The sequence below is a fragment of the Seriola aureovittata genome, chromosome 13, assembly GCF_021018895.1.
Source record: "Seriola aureovittata isolate HTS-2021-v1 ecotype China chromosome 13, ASM2101889v1, whole genome shotgun sequence".
NCBI classification, from domain to species: domain Eukaryota; kingdom Metazoa; phylum Chordata; class Actinopteri; order Carangiformes; family Carangidae; genus Seriola; species Seriola aureovittata.
In genome coordinates this window covers 14,241,798-14,264,581 of record NC_079376.1, presented here as the reverse complement: position 1 = coordinate 14,264,581, position 22,784 = coordinate 14,241,798, and the positions used below count along the sequence as shown (strand labels likewise).

The 22,784-nt window shown below is 39.1% G+C and overlaps 3 protein-coding genes across 4 annotated transcripts; 2 read left to right on the top strand and 1 right to left on the bottom strand.

Moving 5' to 3' along the window:
• Positions 1–540: 540 nt before the first annotated feature.
• On the bottom strand, positions 541–8,333 carry hspa4l (heat shock protein 4 like). Its single transcript, XM_056394252.1, has 19 exons — positions 7,915–8,333; positions 6,760–6,817; positions 6,454–6,594; positions 6,057–6,179; positions 5,874–5,973; positions 5,553–5,686; positions 5,221–5,465; positions 5,038–5,114; positions 4,798–4,949; positions 4,556–4,662; positions 4,217–4,350; positions 3,620–3,816; positions 3,332–3,406; positions 2,908–3,051; positions 2,039–2,164; positions 1,804–1,911; positions 1,512–1,631; positions 1,089–1,250; positions 541–1,000 (listed from the first exon to the last, which is right to left on the bottom strand). Exons 1-19 carry the CDS (start codon positions 8,019–8,021, stop codon positions 812–814), a joined length of 2,499 nt encoding a protein of 832 aa, XP_056250227.1. The 5' UTR covers positions 8,022–8,333; the 3' UTR covers positions 541–811.
• Positions 8,334–10,152: 1,819 nt separating this feature from the next.
• Positions 10,153–13,275, top strand: chmp3 (charged multivesicular body protein 3). The gene is made up of 6 exons (XM_056393426.1): positions 10,153–10,311; positions 10,821–10,881; positions 11,356–11,535; positions 11,682–11,803; positions 11,957–12,071; positions 12,239–13,275. The coding sequence occupies exons 1-6, from the start codon at positions 10,267–10,269 to the stop codon at positions 12,376–12,378; spliced, it is 663 nt and encodes a 220-aa protein (XP_056249401.1). The 5' UTR covers positions 10,153–10,266; the 3' UTR covers positions 12,379–13,275.
• A 1,075-nt stretch (positions 13,276–14,350) lies between these two features.
• reep1 (receptor accessory protein 1) lies at positions 14,351–22,738 on the top strand. 2 transcript variants are annotated; one of them, XM_056393762.1, is made up of 8 exons: positions 14,351–14,470; positions 16,135–16,207; positions 16,319–16,395; positions 16,558–16,678; positions 17,070–17,183; positions 17,429–17,588; positions 19,080–19,291; positions 20,490–22,738. In XM_056393762.1, the coding sequence occupies exons 1-8, from the start codon at positions 14,439–14,441 to the stop codon at positions 20,559–20,561; spliced, it is 861 nt and encodes a 286-aa protein (XP_056249737.1). In that variant the 5' UTR covers positions 14,351–14,438; the 3' UTR covers positions 20,562–22,738. The 2 variants fall into 2 exon arrangements, with proteins under 2 accessions (XP_056249737.1, XP_056249736.1); XM_056393761.1 differs by having other exon boundaries at positions 19,080–19,360.
• Positions 22,739–22,784: the final 46 nt, after the last annotated feature.

Sequence of the window (22,784 nt, the reverse complement as noted above, 5' to 3'; positions counted from 1 at the left end):
TATGTTTGAGCCGTCCTGATCCCAGGACTCAAGACATATGATACAGCATAGATTAGGCCAATTTCTTTCAGGTTCAGCTGCTGAAAATTAAATAATTTCAGAGCAAAGAAATTTTGTCTCACAGGCAAATGTTTTTATTTTTGCCATCTTTAATTCCCATGACTTAAATATGGAAAAACGCAAGAAAACAAAAAAAGGGAATAGGTAACCAATCACTTACTAAAGAGATTTGGTGTATCAAGCATTGCCATTGTTAACACTAGGAATGTGTCCTTTATGTACATGCTGGCTGTTTTGATTTACTAAAATAGTATTTACAGTTTCTAAACATGGACATCATATCATACTCATTGAATACAAATATATATAATTTGTATTATTGCATACAAACTAATAGTTCCGCAATAGCAACTGTTTGGACAGCACTTACTATTTGAGTGAGAGGAGTTGCCGCTGGTACTGGACATTTATGAGACACATGGAATGCAAACACAAAGCGTACCTTGCCATGGTACAGAGGAAAACAGTTTTACGTCAGAATCAGAGTTTAATCTATTGCATTATTCTTTCATTTATTAAGTATGTCAAACCTTTGAGAGAATAAAGCACATCATTGTCACACATAATTATGAAAGGGTGAAAACAAAAACCTCAAAAGGTAAAGTCCAAAGAGGGGCACAAAAAAACAAATCCACAAAAGTGGCTGGTGAGGATTGAGAAATGGTCCCATGTATAGATGTTTCTACTGTCTAAATGGTCAGTGATAGTAAACGCAGTGATGGTTGCAGAGGGTGCTTTTCAGACACTGATTTCAGTCCACCTCCATCTCTTTTGCACCAGGCTTTGTCTGCTGGTTTCCCTTTGCGTCTCCCTTCCCTTCTGCTCCTTGCTTGGCTGTCGGGCCATTATGAGCTCCACTGTTTTGGTCATTCACTTCGGGGGCCTCCTCCACCGTGGGCTTCGGCCGGTTCATCACTGGGTTACATACGTTATCCAGTTCCTGGTGAGCAATAAGTGTAGAGTATGTCAGCAGATTTCATCACAGCTAACTGAAGGAATAATACAATCTTAAATAGTCATTCACATACCTGTATTTTGGCAATGATGTCTGCTACTTTAACAACGGGATCTTGAGTTATGGCAAGTTTGCTCTGTGCATTCATCTTGCTATTCATCCAGCCCATGCTTTCATTCACACACTTCTCCACAGTGCTCATTTCCTCTGCGCTCAAATGTAGGTATCGCTCATCCTGGGAGAAAGTTGGTGACAAGAAACATTCATTTTAGAGGTCTCTACTTCATTCATTTCTACAACATAAATAAATCCACCTCTATGGTTCTATCTATGAAATAGTGTTCATATGACACAAACATTTAGAAAGTCAGATAGACAGCCACGATTCAGCAACAGAACAGAAGTTTTATTATGACACTTAAAGAAAACAATCTTTAAAATACACTATTTCATTTTTTATTACAAAGCAGCATATCACTAGATAAAAAGGATTTACCTTCTGCTTATAGAAATCCACAAACTTCATGTAGAGTTGCAGTTTCTTTCCCAGCTCCTCAAAAGCCCTCGGCCTGTCCTCATGTTCTCTGTGCCGATCCTGAATGGGTTGACCCAGCCTCTGGAAAACAATACAGTTTATGTTAATGCTGATAGTTCATGTCACTTTCAAAACTTAGAAATATTTAAAATGTCTTTCGGTTAAGTTGTTAAGCTTTTTGTTTCGAGCTTTTTCTAGTTTGTAAAATCTGAAATTGAAAATAGAAATTTCCTTGATACAGATAAAGACAAACCTTGAGTGCATCTAGCTTCTCCTCGTAGACTTGTTTGGGTTGGTCCTCCCCATCCTCATACAGCCAGTTCTCTGTGTCCTCCAGCATCAGCGTCAACCGGTTACCGTCCTGTCAGTAAGGGCAAAACATAAAACAAATATTAAATACAGTCATTTTACAGTACAGCCGCACAGGTTCTAAATTACACTACCCTTTACTACGTCAAGGTGAAAGTATCTAAGCAAGCACCACTTACCTCCTCTGTGATATACTTCTCATAGATCCCACACAGTTTGTCCCGCAGATCATATACATACTCCTCCACAGCATTTTTAGCATCATTCAGCTCTTTCACCAATTTGTCCTGTACAATCATCTGACGCTGTGAGGGGGAAAAAAACACACAAAAAATATTCTTCTAAGGGTCAAAAAATAAGATATGGTATCAGTCACAGAAGTAATAAAATATAATGTAATCCAAGTAGAATCAGAAAACTGTGACATCAAAAATGATATTAAAAACCTTTCTGACACGGTGTGTTGTGGTTTACACAAGGATACCGGTTACATGAGAGGGTATAGATTTGGAATACTAATTATATTTTCACCAATAAATATGTTGAAATGGGTGCACTTTTTTAAAGATAATCATTTGGCCTGTAAAGATTCAGAATGCTTGGTAATTACAAAATTTAATTTAATCTCAAAATCAAAAGATATTAAGATCTGAGCTGCGTGTCTAACGGCCTAAAGACACAGATCTAAAACTGTTACATTTACCTACAATAAAGTCATTTAGTTAGGAGAACATTGGATTTGAACAGCAGGCGATATGTGGAACACACAATCCCACCAAAACACAGATTAGGCCAATTAGTAACCATTAAACAAACACTGTGACTCCCTCTTGAAACAATCAGCGCTTAGAAAGTGCTAGAATGAAATAATGGCAATAGTAGTATTCTTTAAGCCACCATGGGAAACAATCACAGATGACAATAGGACAAACACAGCACATTATATTATACATAAATCAAGGGTTAACTCCTCTCTATCCAGTAGTGCTCAGGTAATCAGCGTTTCAGTCTGACCATGACTTTTCCAGTGACCATCAGGAGCACTCACCTCATAATCCACAAAGTTGTTAAGGACATCACTGTCGAGCTGTCGAATGTTGTTGGCCAGGATGGGCAGATCAACACTCTTCACCTTGACTTTGGGCTTGCTTGCCCCCGCTGCTGGGTCCTGCTTTTCCCCAGAGGCACCCTCCTGGATTCGGAAACCAGAAAACCAACCATTTTTTTCTAGGAGGGCATTACTTATTTTTAACTGTCAAATCTTCTACATATAAAATAATAAAAGAAGAAGAATCATTTTGTAAAAGCACTTATTCATCTCAGGAAAGGCACGTCTGAAAAGTGAAAAATGTCTTTATTTTGTCTGCATTTTTACTATCAACACTGATTGATACAGACAGGAAAACACATGATACTGATATTGGTTTAAAAAGAAAATAGAATGACATCCCTAAAATTCGAACCCATCTGACCTTACTGCAGGAACTGTTTTCCTCGTTCTGCTGATCCCCCTGACTTTGGCCTTCCTGGTCCACCTGCATTTTGGTCTGACACACAACGCACATTCAGCTTCTTTTAATCAAGCCAGATTACATTAAATACCACAGTATTTGACATCTAAATTATATTTTAAAAAGCAATAGAAACAGTTACTGTACATTACACAAATTTATATGATCTTCTAATAACTAAACTATCTAAACAACACTGACAGCCTGACTTTGTCATCACTACAGCAACTGTGGCAAAAATCACCTCACCTGATCCTCAGCTCTGCCTTCATTCTGCACCAGTGGCTCAGAGTCAATTTGCATGTCCTCTCCCTCTCCTTTCTGCTTCTCAATCAGAGAAGCGCTGGACACACTGAAGATGCCATGGACATTGACTCGCACTTTGACCTTCACCTTAGAGCTGTCTCCATCTGGCTGTGGAGCCACATTCTGTACTGAAAAACATCCTGGGAACAGATGGAAACAAAAATTAGAGGTCTGTTAAAGATCTTTGATTACAGGTCCTCAACATAATCCCTTAACGGACAGACAGACATAACGTAACTGAGGTCGCACACCCTCCACACAAGTCTACGCGCAGACAGGACCCATCTGTGGGACACTGTGACTCATTCCTAATTACCATCCAGGTTGTAGATCCCTCCAGGGACACAATGGGCCACCTAGAGAAACTACTTAGGGCACATGCATCAATCACCTCTCCTTCTGTAGACTCGTGTAGCTGCTAAAAGCCAGATATCCTCATAGTTTTACATCCTAAAATCTGCAGATCTGCCTCTGTGTGGGCAGAACTCAGGGAGGACTAATCAGTGGGTCACTAGCTGAGTGCAGAATGGGAACCAGTACCTATCCTGTGGTCTGGGTATGGGAGATCTTGAGGGCTGCTGTAGAAGGCTTCAAGGTCAAAGGGCTCCTTCTTGTGGAAGGTGATCACTTTAGAAAACGGAGCAGCATGATTCTTACTGAACACCTCACACTCTCTGCAAAAAAAAAAAAAAAATGCAGAAAAAGTAAAAGCAAAGTCAGGTTGCGGAAAGTCAACACAGTCAGCACATCCTGTATCTTCAAGCTGGCTGACCTAGCTTGATTTACTATGTGCAGGAATGACTACAGAGAAATATATTGTCTTGTTTTGTGTAGTGTTACTGTCTGATATGGCTCATTAAGTGTAAGAGTGTCAGTTACCCCAATCCATCCTCTGTTGGTGTTTTCCAGCGAAGAGTAATGGGAAAGGGAACCACATCAGTGATGGAGAACTCACGCACCTTAAACGCTGGAGACAAAATTGCACACTACACCCATACAATCAGCACACACATCGCACAAAGGGCACATTTACTGCATTATATATTGTGAACCACAGAAATTGTATACAGTGCCTGCACTGGTGCATAATATTAGCTATTGGTGTCAGAGTAGAATCGTACCTGAAGTGCACAGCCTCTCGCTACAGCTTCGTCTGCGTTGAGTGTGGTACTGACGTCTTTGCAGAAAAATTTGGCGATCCTCTCTTTGATAGCAGGGATTCTCGTGGCTCCTCCAACTATCTCCACTGCGTAAATATCATCCCGGCTTAGCTCTGCCATAAAAACACACAAGAGACTTAGTCGACTCTTCATTTATATATTATACAAACAAGTAAATTCAACCAAATTTGAGGTGCATACTTGATTGTTCAAGGGCTGATTTCAGAGGCATTTCTACTCTCATCAGATATTGAGAACACATGTCTTCAAACTGGCCCCTGTGGATTACAAGTGAAGGAACAAAAAACAATTACGATACTACACAAAAATGTTCACAATTGTGATACAATCATTGTGAAGAAAACAACTGAAGATATTTCGTACCTGTTCATCCTGCTGGAAACATCGATATCATTCATGAAGCACTCTATGTTGAGGGGCAGGTCGGAGGAGTTGGCACTCATGAGCTTCTTTAGTTTCTCGCACTCCTGGTGCAGCCGCAGCAGAGCCCTCGGGTTGTCCCTCACATTGAGCTTGTACTTGCCCTTAAACTCCTCGCAGAAGTAATCTACCAACGCCTCGTCAAAATTGCGCCCACCGAGGTACAGGTCGAATGCTGTGGCAAGGACCTGACGGACCAAATTGACACTGAGCTCAGAGTTTAAAGTTACATGTGCTGAGTATGGATAGAGACGGAAAAAAGATCAAATGCTAACCTTGAGTTTGCCTTTGTTGAAGGCCGTGATTGAGACCTGGAATAATGAATGTCCCATGTCCACAAATACCACATTTCTAGGCCGCTCTTCTGGAGTAGGAAGGTCCTGTTTGTAGATCCCATAGGCCAAAGCCACTGTTCATAAGAAACAAGGTTGTTTTTTTTTAAGTAAAAGGTCAAACCAAGTGGTGAAGTACTGTCTGAACTGTGTACCTGTATATTTTATTGTTATGGTAACACAAAAGCTGAGTGTCCTTACACCTTAGTCCCATGGCCCCATTCCAGAAATTTCACTATCACCAATTCATCCAGGAACACTGACCTGCTGTGGTATCATTAATTAGCCGTAAACAGTTCAACCCTGCGATTTGAGTTGCATCAAACACAGATCGTCTTTCTGCATCTGTGAAGAAACTTGGGACCTGTAAGACAGTGCATGAATCAATATGTTTCATGGAACTACTTTGTGAATTATGTTGATGATTGTCTGTCTTCCCTCACTCACAGAGATGACACAGTCCACCACAGGCTTCTTCAGGGCGCTCTCTGACGTCTCCTTCAGCTTGGTGAGTAGCATCCCTGTGATCTGCTCGACTGTGAACACTTTGTCCTCGTCCAAATAACGCACCTGTACACATTATATAATTAGGACCCTCAGGGCTAATTAAAAGGTAGAGAGTAAAGCATATTAATCATAGAGCCAATAAGTTGTTTGGAGATGAATTACAGCAAAAAAAACAAACATCTGTGAATCCCACTCACTTATCATGGTCAGTGTCATGGCTGAGTTAAAGGAACAAAGGTGTGCAATGACAGCAGAAAATGGTCAGGGTCAGAGAGAAAGGGGGAACACACAGAAAGCAGTGAAACAGAACATGCTAGACATTTGTACAGTGCTTTACCTTAATTCCAGTGTTTCCATTGGCCAGCTTATGTAAGCCATAAGGCAGTTTGGGTTTTTCTGCTTGGACAAATGGGTCATCAAATGCCCTGCCGTGGAACTTTTTGAAGCCATGGACTGTATTTTTGAAGTTAGTTATAACCTGCGATAAGAACATATAGTTGATAAAGACGTGTTTCATAGAAGTTGCTTTGTAAATGTGAATTGTAAGAATGATGGACTACAGTGACAGTATTTCAATGTGTAATGTTTCTTTTATTACAGAAATAAGACAAACTGCTGATTGCTGACAAATGGATGATCTTACTTGACTCTTGGCTGCATTTCCAATCATGCGGTTTTTGGAGGCCAAAGACACACAAGCCCTTGATGAAAGACAAACACATCAGCAAATTAGGGTGGCTACAACAGAAATAATCCTGTTAACAGATGTGGCAGACAAAGCACAACTGTAATTGACGGACTGTTGCAGACAGAATCACATGTCGTGTGATGATGAGAGGCAGATTTCAATCAAGCAAATTTCACAAGGGAGTCTGAGGAAGAACCACAAACTAGGGCAGTGAGACAGAAGAGTTCACCTTCAAAAGTTAGCTAATCCCATCCAATGAATGGATACATAAAAAAGCATCACCTACTAATCTCATTTAACTCGTCTCTTAGCAGACAGACAACAAAATCATTGTTGTGACAAAGATGAATGCTTCTGTTCATACAGGGTTTAGGGATCCATTTCACATTGGCAGTCACTCCCTAGTTTCACCTTGCCACAAAAATATCCCTTCTCACTTAAAGGTGCAATGCTCAGCCTCCTTTCCAGCTGCACATCCGTGTTTGCATGATGCTGCAGCACATGCATTTCAGTTTGCATGCAAAATGTCCCTCCAGAAACAGAAATTTCTCAGTATTGTAATATGAGTTCATTCATTATATCCTCTATAAATAAAACAATTTCATTTGGATTTAAATCACGGTTATTTGTGGGCTGGTCCTGGAAGGCAGCAAGGATGAAGCTTTTATGCAGGCCATAATAGACGCACTGTCGCCATGTCATGTCAAAACCTATGTACTCAGTGCTCTTCTGGAGCACACAGTATACTGACATGTTAAAATGCTACATAGCCTTGTTTAAGTTGCTGATCACGGCTAACTTTGAGGCGCACTGCGCAGCACCAAGGTGATTGTCAGGAGACATGTCAAGCTGTCTGTGAGAAGAGAGGGTCACTTCATAAAGCAACATGCGACATTTTGACCTACGGTAACCTGCTGTGACGGTGAATAAACCAGTAGTTACAGGCCTCATCACCATCACCACCACCACCACCACCACCACCACCAACATCCCCGCGGCCTCTGTGCCGTCACCGCTCAGCCAGTGCGCCTCCAGTCGCAAACATTGCGTAACAAACGCACAGCCAGACCACAATAAACGGTGATGATGTCTGTAAATATTTGTACTTACGGTGTGCATCTGTCACTGTATTCATTGGCAATGGTTTCAATGCCACCGCTCCTCGCCACAGCGATGTAACAATTTTGGAAACCCACATCAATGCCTACCACTGACATAATGAACGCTCTTAAATTCACCTCTTGCAAGTAATGCTCCGCAACGACAGCACTTGACACTTGACAAAAAAATAATATATATATATATATATATACAATGACGGTATATTCCAAAATGAAATGTAATTCAGCGTGTCCCTTGCTTTAGGAATATACGAGACAGCTAGCTGCGGGTGCACTAACTGAATTACTAGCTGTTATGTAAGTCAAGCTGTTTATAGCAAACTCATTCAGAGTAATCCCGGGTAGCAATGATGTCCAGAGCGGATTCTCCCACTCCTAGGCGGCCCTAACATCACCCAGCGGCTCTGACAGAGGATGATCCTTACGCCCTCCCCCACACGACTATGATTGGCTGCGTCACACCCACTGTCCTTACGTGATTGGTGCCACAACCAATCGATAACAGAATAATCTAGAATCCCCTGGAAAGGAGACCGTAGAATACGTCACAAGCAGTGGCTTCACATACATTTTTGCCCCCAATTTAACCTGTCAGGTAGAGTTTCTCCGTCTATCCCGCGTCCTCCCGCACCGATGGATACACATTACTGTAATATCTGTTGAATTAGCTTTACAGATGCCCAATTAATATGTGGAGCTTGCAAGGAGTGCTACACAGTTTGAAAGAAAATGCAGCCTGAAAGCTCTCAGCCAGGTAAAAAGTCCTCGACATAGTAACACAGGTGTGGTCTGACAATTTCCTATGAGTAAATGCCCCTTTCAGAATGTTACTAAAATACATAATTTATATTTTATGAGAACTGTTGACAACCAGAAATATATATATATATATATATATATATATATATGATGCCAATTGCTCTGTCACTTTTGTATTGTTTTTATTTTTATATTTCATTTTTATTGTTGCTTCTTCTTAATGTGTTTTTAATCTCAATTTGTCAAACTGTGTACGGTGTCCTTGAGTGCCAAGAAAGGCGTATTTAAATAAAAAGTATATGTATATATATATATATATATAATGCTGTAACATATTTCATAAATTGGCCAGATGTTTTGAATGAAAGTTTATCATCTGTAAAGTAACAATAACTGAAGATAAATGTAATGGAGTAAAACGTATGTGCATTATTTCCTTGGGAAATGTTGGAAAGTGCAGTAGAAAGTTAAAGACAAATACTCCTGAACCTGAAAATTTTTACTCAATAACTGTAAACGCAATTAGTTAATTTGATTTGGACATTTGAATCCATAGGCTACATAAGAAGTGGCAGACAAGGGCCAGGTCTTAGAAACATGGTTGAAGTGTGAAATTCTATTTTGCAGTTTCAGGAAAATTAAAAAAAAATGTCTGGTAGGCCTTGATATTTCAAATTAATCTAAATTTCAACTTAAAATAATTCAAATTTCCAGGAGGTTTGAGAATCTAGAAGCTAGGCAGATTACTTAAAGGTAAAGGGGAGAGAATTGAACAAGAACAGGTGTGTGTCTCTAGTTGCATATAATGGATTCTCATGGACCATGGTTAATTTACAATGCTGCACTTTAAACAGGTTTTAGAAATGGTGGAGAAAATATTTAGATCAAGTCGACTACTTGCACAGTCTCTACACAGGCATGGTCCACCAACATGGGTGTTTTCACAGCCTTCCACATCAGACCTCTTCTCAGGACTGTGTGGCTGTGCATAGATTGTGCTTGACTGGCATCTTCCTGACTCTCCAGTTATTTTTATTGTACAGAGAGGAACAATTAACACTGTAGACACAGGACTTTTCACAAATTATAATTTGACATAGGCCTTGATGTAATTCTCCTGTCATTAATTTTATTACTAACACCTGGGCTTTTCCTGTTTGGTCTATCTGTTTTTACATTTCAGATTGAAATGTAAAGGATATATTCAATTATTATTACTAGGCACAGTATAATTAGAGGTATATTAAATTAGAATTTTAGTTGTGAAAGTGAAGGCTAATTAGTGATTTCTTGATTTTTTTTACGGGTCAAAAATGCCCCATAAATGGTTAAATCTTTATGTAAAATCTTTATTATGTTAAAATAGTTTACCATTAAGACATTTTGTACTGACGGTGTCTGGTTGGATCTCAGCCTCACTTGAACATTTGCTTCCTTGCTGAGGAGAAGAGGGACTGACTGTTCCTTCATGTTCGTACTCAGCCCGACGGGCCTGGGAGCAGGAAGTGCTAGTTGACCAAACTGAGCTAACCAGCTAATTTTAGTCAGATAGTTTAGCTCGGCATTTAACTCGATTGTCACAATGGGGCTGTTCGGCAGAACACCGGAGAAACCACCAAAAGATCTGGTGAGTACTGACAGCTGAAGACTAGGACTGTCTTCTTGTTTTGTCCATAGTAAGAAAAAACGACAAAGCCTTTAGCTAACCTTGCTAACGTTAGCTGTCAGTGTAACTCAGCTTCGTTCAAACTGTTGCTACTTTTTGCTAGTTGAATAGCTGACGTTATTCTTGTTAAACAAAAGACAACACTCCCTGTCACGTTAAACTGTGTTATTTCTACCGTTTCTAACGTTACAAGTTTGTTTATACGGCTCATCAGCCGACCGGTCAGTGTTATTTTGGCGTGTGTATTTGAGAGATAGCTAGTTAGCATACAAGCTAGCACAAGTATGCTGTCAGTCAGTGTAAACAAACCCTGATTTGGTTCGCTTCAGCTGACATCATGATTTAGCTGTTATACATATGTCATACATTGTTTTGGTCTAATGTTCCACATATGTTGAGACATTACATGCATACTGTAACTGTTAAGGTAATAATAATGCAGCTTGTAACAACACAATGTGTCGTTTTAGATCAATGAATGGTCTCAGAAAATCAGGAGGGAAATGAGAGTGATTGACAGACAAATTCGAGGTAAGATACAGTCAGCATTTGACACTATCAGAGAACGACTGTAAATATCTAATAGATAGATAAATAGTATAATACTCATTAAATGTGTATTCAATTTATAGCTCTACTTCCATTCAGTTTCTAAATCAGTCTGAATTTAATTTAGCAATTAACTATTTGAAAACAAATGGATGAAATAATTACAGTAATTAGAATATCTTGAAGCAAAACCTCAGAAGGACACTTTGAAATTAAAACACATTGAGTTGACATGACAACTACTGAGTTATCTTATTGGCCAGAGAGGTGTCAAATTAAATAATTCCACTAGAAAAATATAATTATTAGAGGCAGTGTCTCAGTACAGTGGTAAATCTGAACTGTTGAATAGTTAACAAATGAATAATTATACACTGCAGTCTATGCCCTAATAAATAAATAGATTTTTTTTGTGTGTGTGTGTGTTGTAAGTAATGACATCCCCTTGTGTTTCAGACATTCAAAGGGAAGAAGAAAAAGTTAAAAGATCCATCAAAGATGCTGCCAAAAAGGGCCAGAAGGATGTGTGTGTGATTCTCGCAAAGGAGATGATTCAGTCAAAACGAGCTGTTACAAAACTTTATGCTTCCAAAGCCCACATGAACTCTGTGCTACTCAGCATGAAGAATCAGCTTGGTGAGTTTGAGAGTACAGCAGCTGGGTCATCACACAAGGGAAAATCTTAAATTCTTTTCTTTCATCAGTAGAATACTCTGCACTTTTATCAAGTTGATGTTCTTCTCAGCACTGTCAGTGAAGGGAATGTATTTGTGTGTTTCTAGCTGTACTGCGTGTGGCCGGGGCCCTGCAGAAGAGCACAGAAGTCATGAAAGCCATGCAGAGCTTAGTCAAAATCCCAGAGATTCAGGCCACAATGAGGGATCTATCAAAGGAGATGATGAAGGTCAGCAGCACCATCCAACATAAATAGAAATTTACAGTCAGGTTACTACAATAAATGTAACTCTGCAGCTGACTCAGAAAACCTTCTACCTTTGTTTCTTTCAATGAAAAAGTAGTTAAACCATGGCATCATGTACACATATTCATATTTCAGGCTGGTATCATTGAGGAAATGCTGGAAGACACATTTGAGAGCATGGAAGATGGAGAGGAGATGGAGGAAGCAGCAGAGGAGGAAGTTGACAAGATCCTCTTTGAGATCACAGCAGGTAAAGAGATTTGTTAAACTAAATGACAGTTCCTTGTTACTTTCTTATTTTATAATAAGGCTTTGATGTCTAACATCTCTAAGAATTTAAAGCTGAACCGCAGATTAGAATATACCGCAAATTGATAACATGGAAACTTTGTTTCATGATCATTTTTGCTTTGTTAGGTGCCCTTGGCAAAGCACCAAGCAAAGTTGTAGATGCCCTGCCCGAGATGGAGCCATCTGGAGCCACGGCAGCTTCAGAGGATGAATCGGAGGAGGACATTGAAGCAATGCAGTCGAGATTGGCAGCTCTGAGGAGCTAAGTTGAACTGCCACTGTGGTGTTAAAGTCACTTTGCTCAATCCATAAAGGACAAAGAATTCTGGTGCAGGGTTTACAGTACTGAGCAGCCTCTGTGCTTCATATTAAAATTATTATTTCACATAATCAGTTGGGGTTAACTTTGTGCTATGACATTTAATGACTTTAAAAATGTTTTTTTTTTTTTATATAGAATGTTTGGTTTACTCAGCCAGAAGAAAAGGTGTTTTTGTTTTTTGTCTTTTATTATCAGGGCATAACCCTTGGTAAGTCTTTATTATCCAAAGTCAAACAGAAGGTTTAAGAAAGTGTATATAATGTAAGTATGAAAAGCCTGCTGTGCCTACAGTGTTTCATCATATTCTTCTGTCCTAAGTGATGGACTGATTGGTGGAGGTACAGGGGTATTTATGATCCAAATAATTGATTGAGTAGCTGTTGATGGAAGCCACCCTGTACATGAATCACATCCTAGATTACTATTCAGCAGTAGTTGTAATCTCTTAGAATGCATTTTGTAAGCAGCAGCTGTTCTGTTTACGAATTCTTAACCTGTATTATATGAAACACTCGAGGTGATGGGTGGATTTCTCTTTTGATAGTTAATTTTCTGTACAGTCAAAATGTGTGTATTCTATATGTGGTCATATGTGAAATACACTCATCAGAAAATGCACGCACACTACCCTAAGCCATTCTTTGCATTAACATTCTGCTTGTTAAATGTTTGGCTTTGTTACGATTGAGTTCATTTTCAGCAGGAAGATGCAGAGGAAATGGAAAAGTTGGTTAGTGCAGAACCTATGTATCGTGGAAGTGTTGCTTGTGTTACTTTTTCTATGTGAAAGCGGAAAAAATAATGAAATAAACTTTTAAGAAGAAAGGTTGCCAATAAGAAAGATGCATTACATCTGTTTTTGCTCTGTGTTGATCACACTAACTTACTTTACACTTAGCCCTTCAGCGTCACAATAAACACTAAATATTAGGTCTGCTTTTTTGTTAAGCTTTTAAGCAATAGCACACTCTGCAGGTTAGAAACTGTACTGCAGGGACAATCCAATGCTGCGAACCACAAACATGTCTGACAGATGAAACAGTTTGCTCAGCTGCTCTGAAACCAGTAACAGTAAAGAGTTAAATGACTGAAGGGCTGCTTTCCATCATCATCTAGTCCAGTGCATGCAATCCACCAATAATCAATAATACTTGGGGTGTGACGCAGAAACTGTCAAATTATTCACTTCTGGCCTTCTTATATCTAACCTGTGACATGATTGGAGTATTACTGTACATCATGTTACACCTGGTTGATTTGGAGTCTGTATATTTTTTTTAAGGAGAAATGTAAACCTTTTCACTAGTGCATTTTGGGCCACCCTTGTGTTGAAGCCATTCCCTTGGCTTTAAAAGTGACACAAGGATTAGATTTCTACCAGCCACGGCCCTCAGCAGCTTTTTGTTGTACTGTAACAAAACCTCGCCTCTGTTCTCAGGATCCAGTATGTAGGCCAGAGGCTGGACATACTGTGGCTCTAAAAGTGCAGGTGTTCACTAACCTGTGACCAGAGGTTGAGAAATTTCAAGGCCAGGAAGATCTCACTCCTGAACATTTTTATTTAGATTTCAGTAGAAATCCTCTGATTGGTTTAGTTTTCCTAATACTCAAAAAGATAGATTAAACTCAGCTATTAAAGTTAATTCATTCATAATTAAGTGGCGTAAGGCCCAAATGCAATTTATATATTCAATGACACCACAGATCTGCAAAGGTAAAGGGGAGAAGGTGTCAATAGGGTCATTCAGGCCATAAAGGCATCATATCACATGTAAATACGCTGTGTGCTAGGGAGACTCGTCCCTACTCACCCAGCATGCTGGTTATCTGTGTTGTCTGTGCAATGCAACACTGCCATCTATGGATAATAGTTATGGTCCGCTCGCTGTTTATCCTGCATCACGTTGCTGCCTGTGTGCGTCCAGACGCTGCCGCCTGGACGCGCCTGTCATCTGGAGGAAACTCCTCCCCGCAGACAGCGCGTCCTGTCGCCTCTCCAGCGCAATGGTCTCCTGGATCATCTCTAGACTTGTGGTGTAAGTCGTCTATTTTTCTTTTCTTTTTTAAAAACATTTATTTCACTCCATATGCTCTGTCATAGCTTATATTAATAATAACAATAAATTGCGGCTCCTGGTCGTTGCGGGTATTTGAGCCGCTCATTGACGGTGCAGCGGCGGTGCGCTTTACAAGCCCCCGCAATTTTGTCTAATATGTAAGCAGATTCAGACGCCAGCATGTAAGGAGAGCAGATGTCGGTCTATTAATTTTTGACAGAGCAGCAGTGTGAATTCCACAGGATTGTACTTTGCCATTTCAGCAAGAATGCTGAGCTGGGCCTGTATAGACCTCTACTGTATTTCTAAACAGCGATCAGCAGGCTGGTACTCTTTGTGTTTATCATCTGCCCTTTTTTTTTATTACAGACAAAGAGGTGACGTGATTGGTTGAGTAATCTATTATCATCCGTTATATGATAATATGAGTCAGATCTAGAAATCAGAGACATCTTTCAGAGGTAGACGCTTAAATGTCAGTGAGTGGTGACTGGACAGGAGCGGTCTTTGAGTGGGGCTATAATCTATGTTGATGTCCCATCTTGGGAAAAAAAAAAAAAAACCAAAAGGGATGGGTCAGGCTTCTCAGGTTACAAAGCAAGTCAGCGAGTTATTCATGCAATAAAACATATTGGAAAGTATCCCAATGTGTGTGCTCATTGTTAGTTTAAATGAGATTAAACAGCAAGACCACATTTATTACAGTGGGTTATTGCTATTTTCACCTGCACAAAGTATGAATCAGCGCCATTACAGACGGTGTGGAGTATACCAACAGCAGGCCCAACCTCAAAATAGTGAGGCGATTAAATTTAGATTACTAGGTCTTATTACATTAGATTGGATCTTTGCAGCTGTGACTGTTCAAAACATGGTTATATCGAGTCATTTTAGGTCCATGTCTCCACGAGAGACCGTTTAGTTGTGTCGCCCAGAGCTGACACATTTGTTTTTTGAGTGTCCTTGTGTGTTTAAACTCTGTTAGAGAGCCACAGCTAGCTGGCCCGGCCCGAGTGCTGCAACATGATGTGGGTCAGTAATTTGATCAGGTCGAACTCACAGCTGTTGCTTGGCTGTAGCACTTCAACAGGGTGCTGTCTCTGTCCCAACACCCAGCAGCACAGGTGTCTACACAGGAATAGAAATTTAAAGAAAAGGAAGAAAACACATGTAAACTAATTTTAACCTCACGCCTGGATGCTTGTTGCCTGGAGAGCTTGTGTAGCCCAATCAGCCATGGGAAAAATTTACTTTAGGCACGGTCGATTTGATAGATTCTTTCTAGAGGGAAAAAGCTGTTGTACATTTTCTGATTAACCTTGATCTCACCTGTCCACTTCTGCAGGCTGCAGCTCAGAAGGCTCATAGATAAAAATGTATTGTATAAATGTATTCACAAATCTATCCCCAGTATGGCAAAATTCCAAACAGGTCTTGTATGAACTTACTAACATAGAGAAAGACATTAGACACCTTAGCCCAGAACATATTTAACGAGAGTATAATAATATGTTTTCCATAATCATGATTTATTGCATTTAAAATCACTTATTTTAATGTTATTCATGCACATTTTAAATATCTGTTGGACTGTGTTATATATTTTGTTTCTGGAGCTGATGGGCACATTTTCTGTCTTTTAGACTTGTGTTTGGTACACTATATCCTGCGTACTCGTCTTATAAAGCTGTGAAATCGAAAGATGTGAGAGAATATGTGAGTACACTATTTGTATTTTATGAAATTATATTAGGCTGTATCATTCTCATAAATATGATTCTATGTGTATGTTTGTAAACTACTTTTCCCTGTTCCATTATGTTTTAGGTGAAATGGATGATGTACTGGATAATATTTGCCCTATTCATGACGGTGGAAGTATTTACAGATATGTTCCTTTGTTGGTAAGTGACCTCAGGTATTGAGTGTTAATGTGTCCTTCATGGAGAGTCGTTTGCCTCTTGACTACTGGGTGTTTATCACATAACATATTTCGTCACGGTCATGAAAAACTTAAAACGTTCCATATCATTATGTTTTGCCGCCATTCTGTGTCTCCGTTGCAGGCTTCCTTTCTACTATGAACTGAAGATAGCCTTTGTGGTGTGGATGTTGTCCCCTTACACTAAAGGCTCTAGTGTGCTATACAGGAAGTTTGTTCATCCCACGCTTTCCTCAAAAGAAAAGGTGAAATCCCTTCCTTTGTTGTCCCAGTTCAAGGAAAGGTAAAGATATTCAGTCTAGGCTGAATGGGTTTGAGACTAATAGAATTTGAGTTTGCGACAGTCTGCAGGACAGAGGTGCCTTTGTGTCAATTCACTTTTCCACATTAGCTGTTAAAAATGTGTTTGCTGCACAGGGGGGAGGAAATGTCACGGTGCTCTTCCATTTCTCCCCTCTCTTTTTCCTCCATGTGTGAGTCAGGAAACGGATAAGTGAGTTTTGTGGGGATCAAAAGTAATAGTATTAAATGATACAGTCAAGCAATTTAAGAAATATAGATCAACACAGCGTGAAATAAATTACACAGTTACAGTGAGAAATACTATGTTCACATGATTGGTTGTCCTTGTTTCAGGACATTGACGACTACATCTGCCAAGCCAAGGACAAAAGCTATGACACACTGGTGCATTTTGGGAGAAAAGGGCTGAATGTTGCAGCCACAGCTGCGGTCATGGCTGCAACAAAGGTAATGCAGACTCTGGGCATTTGTTTTGTAGTGACCTCGGGGTACAGAGCCTGTTATGTTGTTTGCTATTCACATAATGAAGTAGGCCTATTGAATAGAGCTTTGGATGTTTTTAAAGTAGAAGATCTAGAGGCCTATTATAATGTTTGTATCAAATTATTGATGTCCCTAAAATGATCCATGCTCTGAATATCTCACATTGCTGCTCTCACTATTATGAATACCTGGTGGTTTTTCTCTCCAAGGGCCAAGGAGTCCTGTCAGACAGACTGAGGAGTTTCAGCATGCAGGATTTATCTTCCTACCAGTCTGACTCCGATAACACTGACCCCGGCACTACGCAGTCTGCAGCAGCACAGCATCGGACCAGACCTATGATGCGCAGCAAGTCAGAGAGCTACAAAGGTAAGGAGATATTATTTCACACCAGCACAAAAAATTAAAAACCTCTATAGTGAAAGACTTTAACCAACAAGCTAATAGTGTTTTAGAAGCATATTAAAACCATGTTGTGGTATTGAGAATATATAAATTTCATAATATATTGAGTTGATAAACATGAGTAACATACAGCCTGTTCACTCAGCCCATTAGCTATGAGAGTGCTATTATAATGTAACAACAGTGCTTGTTTGGTTTGTGGCAGACAGATTATCATGTAGATTTCTGTCTTCCTGTTCAAGCTTGTTTAAGCCAACAGATATTGTTCAGTACCTCTGCTTTCCTGAGCGGCCCCTGAACCTTAGTCCTGCCTTCCTGTTTGGAGCAGGTCAGCCCTCACAGGGGCTGCAAGGCGAACCATCCTGTGATAAAACTCACATGTAGCTGCAGGGATTTGTTCCTACTCTAACGTCATGTGAAAACAGTTGTGGTTTGTTTTAGTCTGGATTGAGTGTCATATATTTTTTTCAGATGATAATTACTCCTTTGTAGATAAAATTAGAAATTACATTTGGACACAACTTTTTATATTGGACAGAAATATCTGTAGATTTAAGGCACAGTTAACCTTTTTATTTCACAATGAATCCTGGTGATATTACCTCTGCTCGTATCTGCTGAATATATTTCTAAATTCTCAATAAATTAAAGGATAAATCCGGTAAAGGTCTATGTTTTTTCTTATTGTCAACAAATCCCAAAACGTGTTTTAATCTGTCTCTCAGTACTTCCTACGTCCTCCAAACCTTATATGAGGCTCTCAGCCACAAGCACTGTAGATTTTTGGAAACTTGGTTAAACCTGGAGTGAGTGGTGAATTTGTTAGGGACTGTTTTCAGCTGCGTATTAATACATATTTTTTGCACTACTGATTGTTTATGGGAACAGGACAGTGTAGGGCATGCAGTGAAGGAACATGTGACTAAGTGCAGCGGCATGGCTCACTGATGTTTTTAATAATGTTTGGAAAATGATAGTGCTCTATGGCACATATCCGGCCTTTGGTACTTGTTAGTAGGGAGTTGATTGTTGGTTTTGGTCTCTCCATAAGATTTGTTGACAATAAGAAAATTATAGACTATCACCATACCTCCCAATTAAGACTACCGTAACCTGATAAACTCCATTAGAGCAGTGTTGCAACATGTGTGTTTTGGCTTGCTGCTGTCATTGCATCACATGGACATTATTCTGCAGATACTGAAAGAACAAAAATAACCTTGTTATGCTTGTTTGTGCTGCCACAAATTTGTTTCTGCCTATTATGACTTCCTAGTTGGTCTCTGCTCTGTGGTCTCCAGGATGATAACGCATTATCATATGAGCTTTCATAATCCCCACTGACCAAGATCAGTTGCGGTACCACAGCAATCACACAGAAAGCGTTTTTCGTTTGGTTCAGTAGATCAGAGACAGGATTTACATCTTGTTCATCGACCTTTTTCCACGGTACAGGACAGGATTTTGACATGACTGAATATGAGATGTTGGGGTTGGACCAATGGCACTCCAAGAAGTCGCTGTCTCAGACCATTTCACCTTCTGAGTCTGAGTCCACACCCATTACGCCCTCACTGACACCCCAGTCCAGCCCACCCTCCACACCTTCTCCACCTCCCACTCCCTCTCCACCTCCCACTCCTCCAGTTCCAGAGCAGCCAGTGGAGGTGGGTAAAGAGGTGCAGGCAGCGTTGAGCACTCCACAGCTCAAGCTGATTAAGAGGAAGGCTCCTGAGGTATACCGCCTCATCACCATGGCTGCTCAGCTGCTGCCTGATCTAACTGTCCCTTGAGAGTGGTGATTTACCCACTGATTCGCTAATTTCAATGGCTGTGTGGCTAAATAAATCATCATGGTCCAGTACTTTTGCAGTGTGGATTCTGCCTGCTAATAGGATTTCTGCACTGATGAACCTGAATCATGTATTAACTTTAGTGGAATTATTTTTCAGTGCAAATGAGTGTGTGCTCTTGCTCTTATGATGTTTTTAACGACTCACTTTTTGGAAATGTGGCATGGGAAACATCCAAACATGCTCGCCATGAATTACGTACCGGTGTATTTCATCCCTGATAGTAATTTCTACTTTTGATGTTATGCTAATTGTAATGGTTGTGCTAAACCAATCACTGGAATGAACTGGTATTCATTCATTAATTTAAACATCTAATATCAGTTTGTTTAGCATGGTGATGCCTAACTAAATGAAGCAGCACCATTTAAAGGAAAATACCAGCAATATTATACATTTTTCTTATTGTCAAACCCCATGAAAAGACCAAAACCAACAATTAATTAATCTCATTAACAAGTATAGTTTGTGTAGCCAAAGCCTAATGGCCAAGCCATGCCAATGGCCTTTGTTGTTTTCTAAACAATGTTAAAAACTCAGTGAGCAACATTATTGCAATGGCTGACATGTCCCTTTATTACAATGAACATGGGCACTGTAGTTTATTTTACATCATTCCAGATACAGCATCCTGTTGCACTGAATGTGTTTTAATCTGCAGCTAAAAATAGTCCCCAACAGATGCACTTCTTACACCTGTTTTAGCAATATTTCCTAAAAACTAAAATACCCTCCTGTTATAGCAAATTGTGAAATCATATATGTTTGTGACGTGATATTAAAGATTTACATCTTCTGAAGGAACCATTGGGCCTGGAGCTGAGAACTACAGCCAAAGCTATAGAACTCAGAAAGTATTAAGAGATGTACAATGTGCTTGTTTTGGTTTTTTAATGGGATGTGTTGACAAGAAGTAAAATATAGCATAATGCCAGACATGTCTTTATGAAGTGTGCAACTGTTATTTGTTGACTAAACTCCCTCATTTATCCTCATCTATTCTCCTTTTTAGCCTCCTCTTAGAGTCCTGCGGCCTCTCACAAGATCCAGGAGTGCTCTTTCTTCAAACAATGAAGCCATGTGAAACTGTCCTCAAGACTACTCCAGCTGCCTTGCTGCAAGAAGTAAAAATACCGAATGGCCAAAAGCTACATGACTGAAGCAGCCTTGCTTTGGAATAAGGTGTTACCAAAGTGACCTATGATGACCCCTCTATATATAGTACAGTATATAGCTTGTGGCTCATGATTAAATAAATGAGGTTTGTGACACTGAGATAGGAAAAATTAATGAATGGGCGCCATGCTGATAGACACTTTGAGTTTATGGGTTATTGAATATGTATTTATGTACAGTTTGTGTGAACTCCATCTTTCTGATTTGATCGTTTTTATATATCAGGTTTGGGTAGGCAATTGCATGTGTGTCTTCCCAGTTATTAGTCCACTGTTTATTAAACAGAATGTATTGTCACTGGATACTACAGCTGGCATTGAGAACGACGTGGTCTCTGTTAGAGAATGTGTTACAAGCCAAGGATCAAAAGAAAAGGCATGGCTGTTTTTGCCCATAATCTATCTGTTCTGGAGCTGAATTCTGCACTGATTAATTATGACATCAAGGTATTGAGAAATTGGTCAATTACCCCAAAACAAAAAAAATCGTATACTTTATATAAACTTGTACCTTATAGTGATGAAAAGTCAGACAGCTGTGGCAGACAATATTCTGTTATTTACCTCTCTATCAAAGCCTTAAAGAATAAGATAGCAGAGACATGAAAATATAAAATGTCTAAACACGTGATATGACAATTTGTAACACAACTATGTTCTCATTTAACAATCATCTTTGCACTATGTTTAGAATATAAATAACTTCCCTCAGTACTCAATGAAATTGCCAAAATTACATGAAACAGTAATCATTATAAATTAGTAGCTGAATATTATCATGAATAATTTTAGTATCACTATTATTCATTTCCTCTGTGGTAAAGAAATTACTTGTGTAAGAAGTAATAACACCAGTATCAAAGATAAAAGTCATCACCACAAGAAGTTTTCTCAGTGGTGCAGACTGTTTTGACAATCTACTGTTCAGTTTCTAAACACATTTTTTCATGTATTTGAATTATTTGGCAATTTAAGGCCAATTAGGAATATGTCTCTTTCAGCTGTAGCAGAGATAGATATGAATCATTATTTACTATATATAAACATGGTTCTTTTTCCATGTATGAAATCACTGTGTAATGGTCTGCTGTTAACTGAGCAACACTAAACCTAATGATCTTACCTTCTACTTGCTTCTGTTGTTCTTTAGGAATTCATGAGAGAGACTATGTTGGTTTGCAGGTTTACAAACTTAAGTTAAAATGTGTGGTGATGCATTGTATGTTTTCATCCTGTACTTTATTCACTGAGCCTGAATCATAGCAACATTTTACACAAAGTATCGATGTGTTGGTTGTTGATGGTTGGATTTACGCAGTAGATTTATAATTTTCATCATTGTATCATTTACGGTGGTTTGAAGTTTGAAACAAAAGCTTCTCAGGTACAACTGTTCTGTTTACACGTCATTCACTCTGATGTTGTAGATACACTTGTTATGCACATGAAATGTCCTTTTAATGGATAAATGAAAAAAAAATGAAACAGGAAAAATCTGATTGTGTTTCAACATTAGTATCAGTGTTAGTGTTGGAGGTGATTTCCTTCTTTCATGCAATTCATGCAAAGTAAAACTGAGAAAAAAAACACATTGCTAATTATTAGATTTGTATACTCGTGCTTAGACTGATAAACTCATCATTGCATGATGTTTGTTTTTAATTTGTATGAAAATTGGATTTCTTGAGCGATTTTGTGTGAAGCTGTTGGCCTCTTCAGATGCCTTGCTGGTGAACAATTACACTGCTATTTTTTGTCACTTTCAATTGCTTTATAGAAACAACATGAAATGTTATGACTATAAGTTGGCTACACATACATGCAAATGATGTCTTATTTACTGGTAAATTAGCCACTTTGTCTTTATTCATTTAGAGACACCACTTACTACAGTAAGTTATCTTAAGCAATTTTGTTCTGGCAGGCCAGAATGTCAAATTACTTAAATATAAACCCGATTGTGAATTATAAACTAAAATCAGTAATGTGATGACATGATGGTTTATGGCTGTCAATTTATTGTTCCACTGGATTAAATATTTCTGTTTAAATTGATTTAGTCATTAAATATCAAGTAAAACTTTGATTGTGTGTTTAAATCTTTTTTCTTATTGTATCAAAAGCAAAAAAAA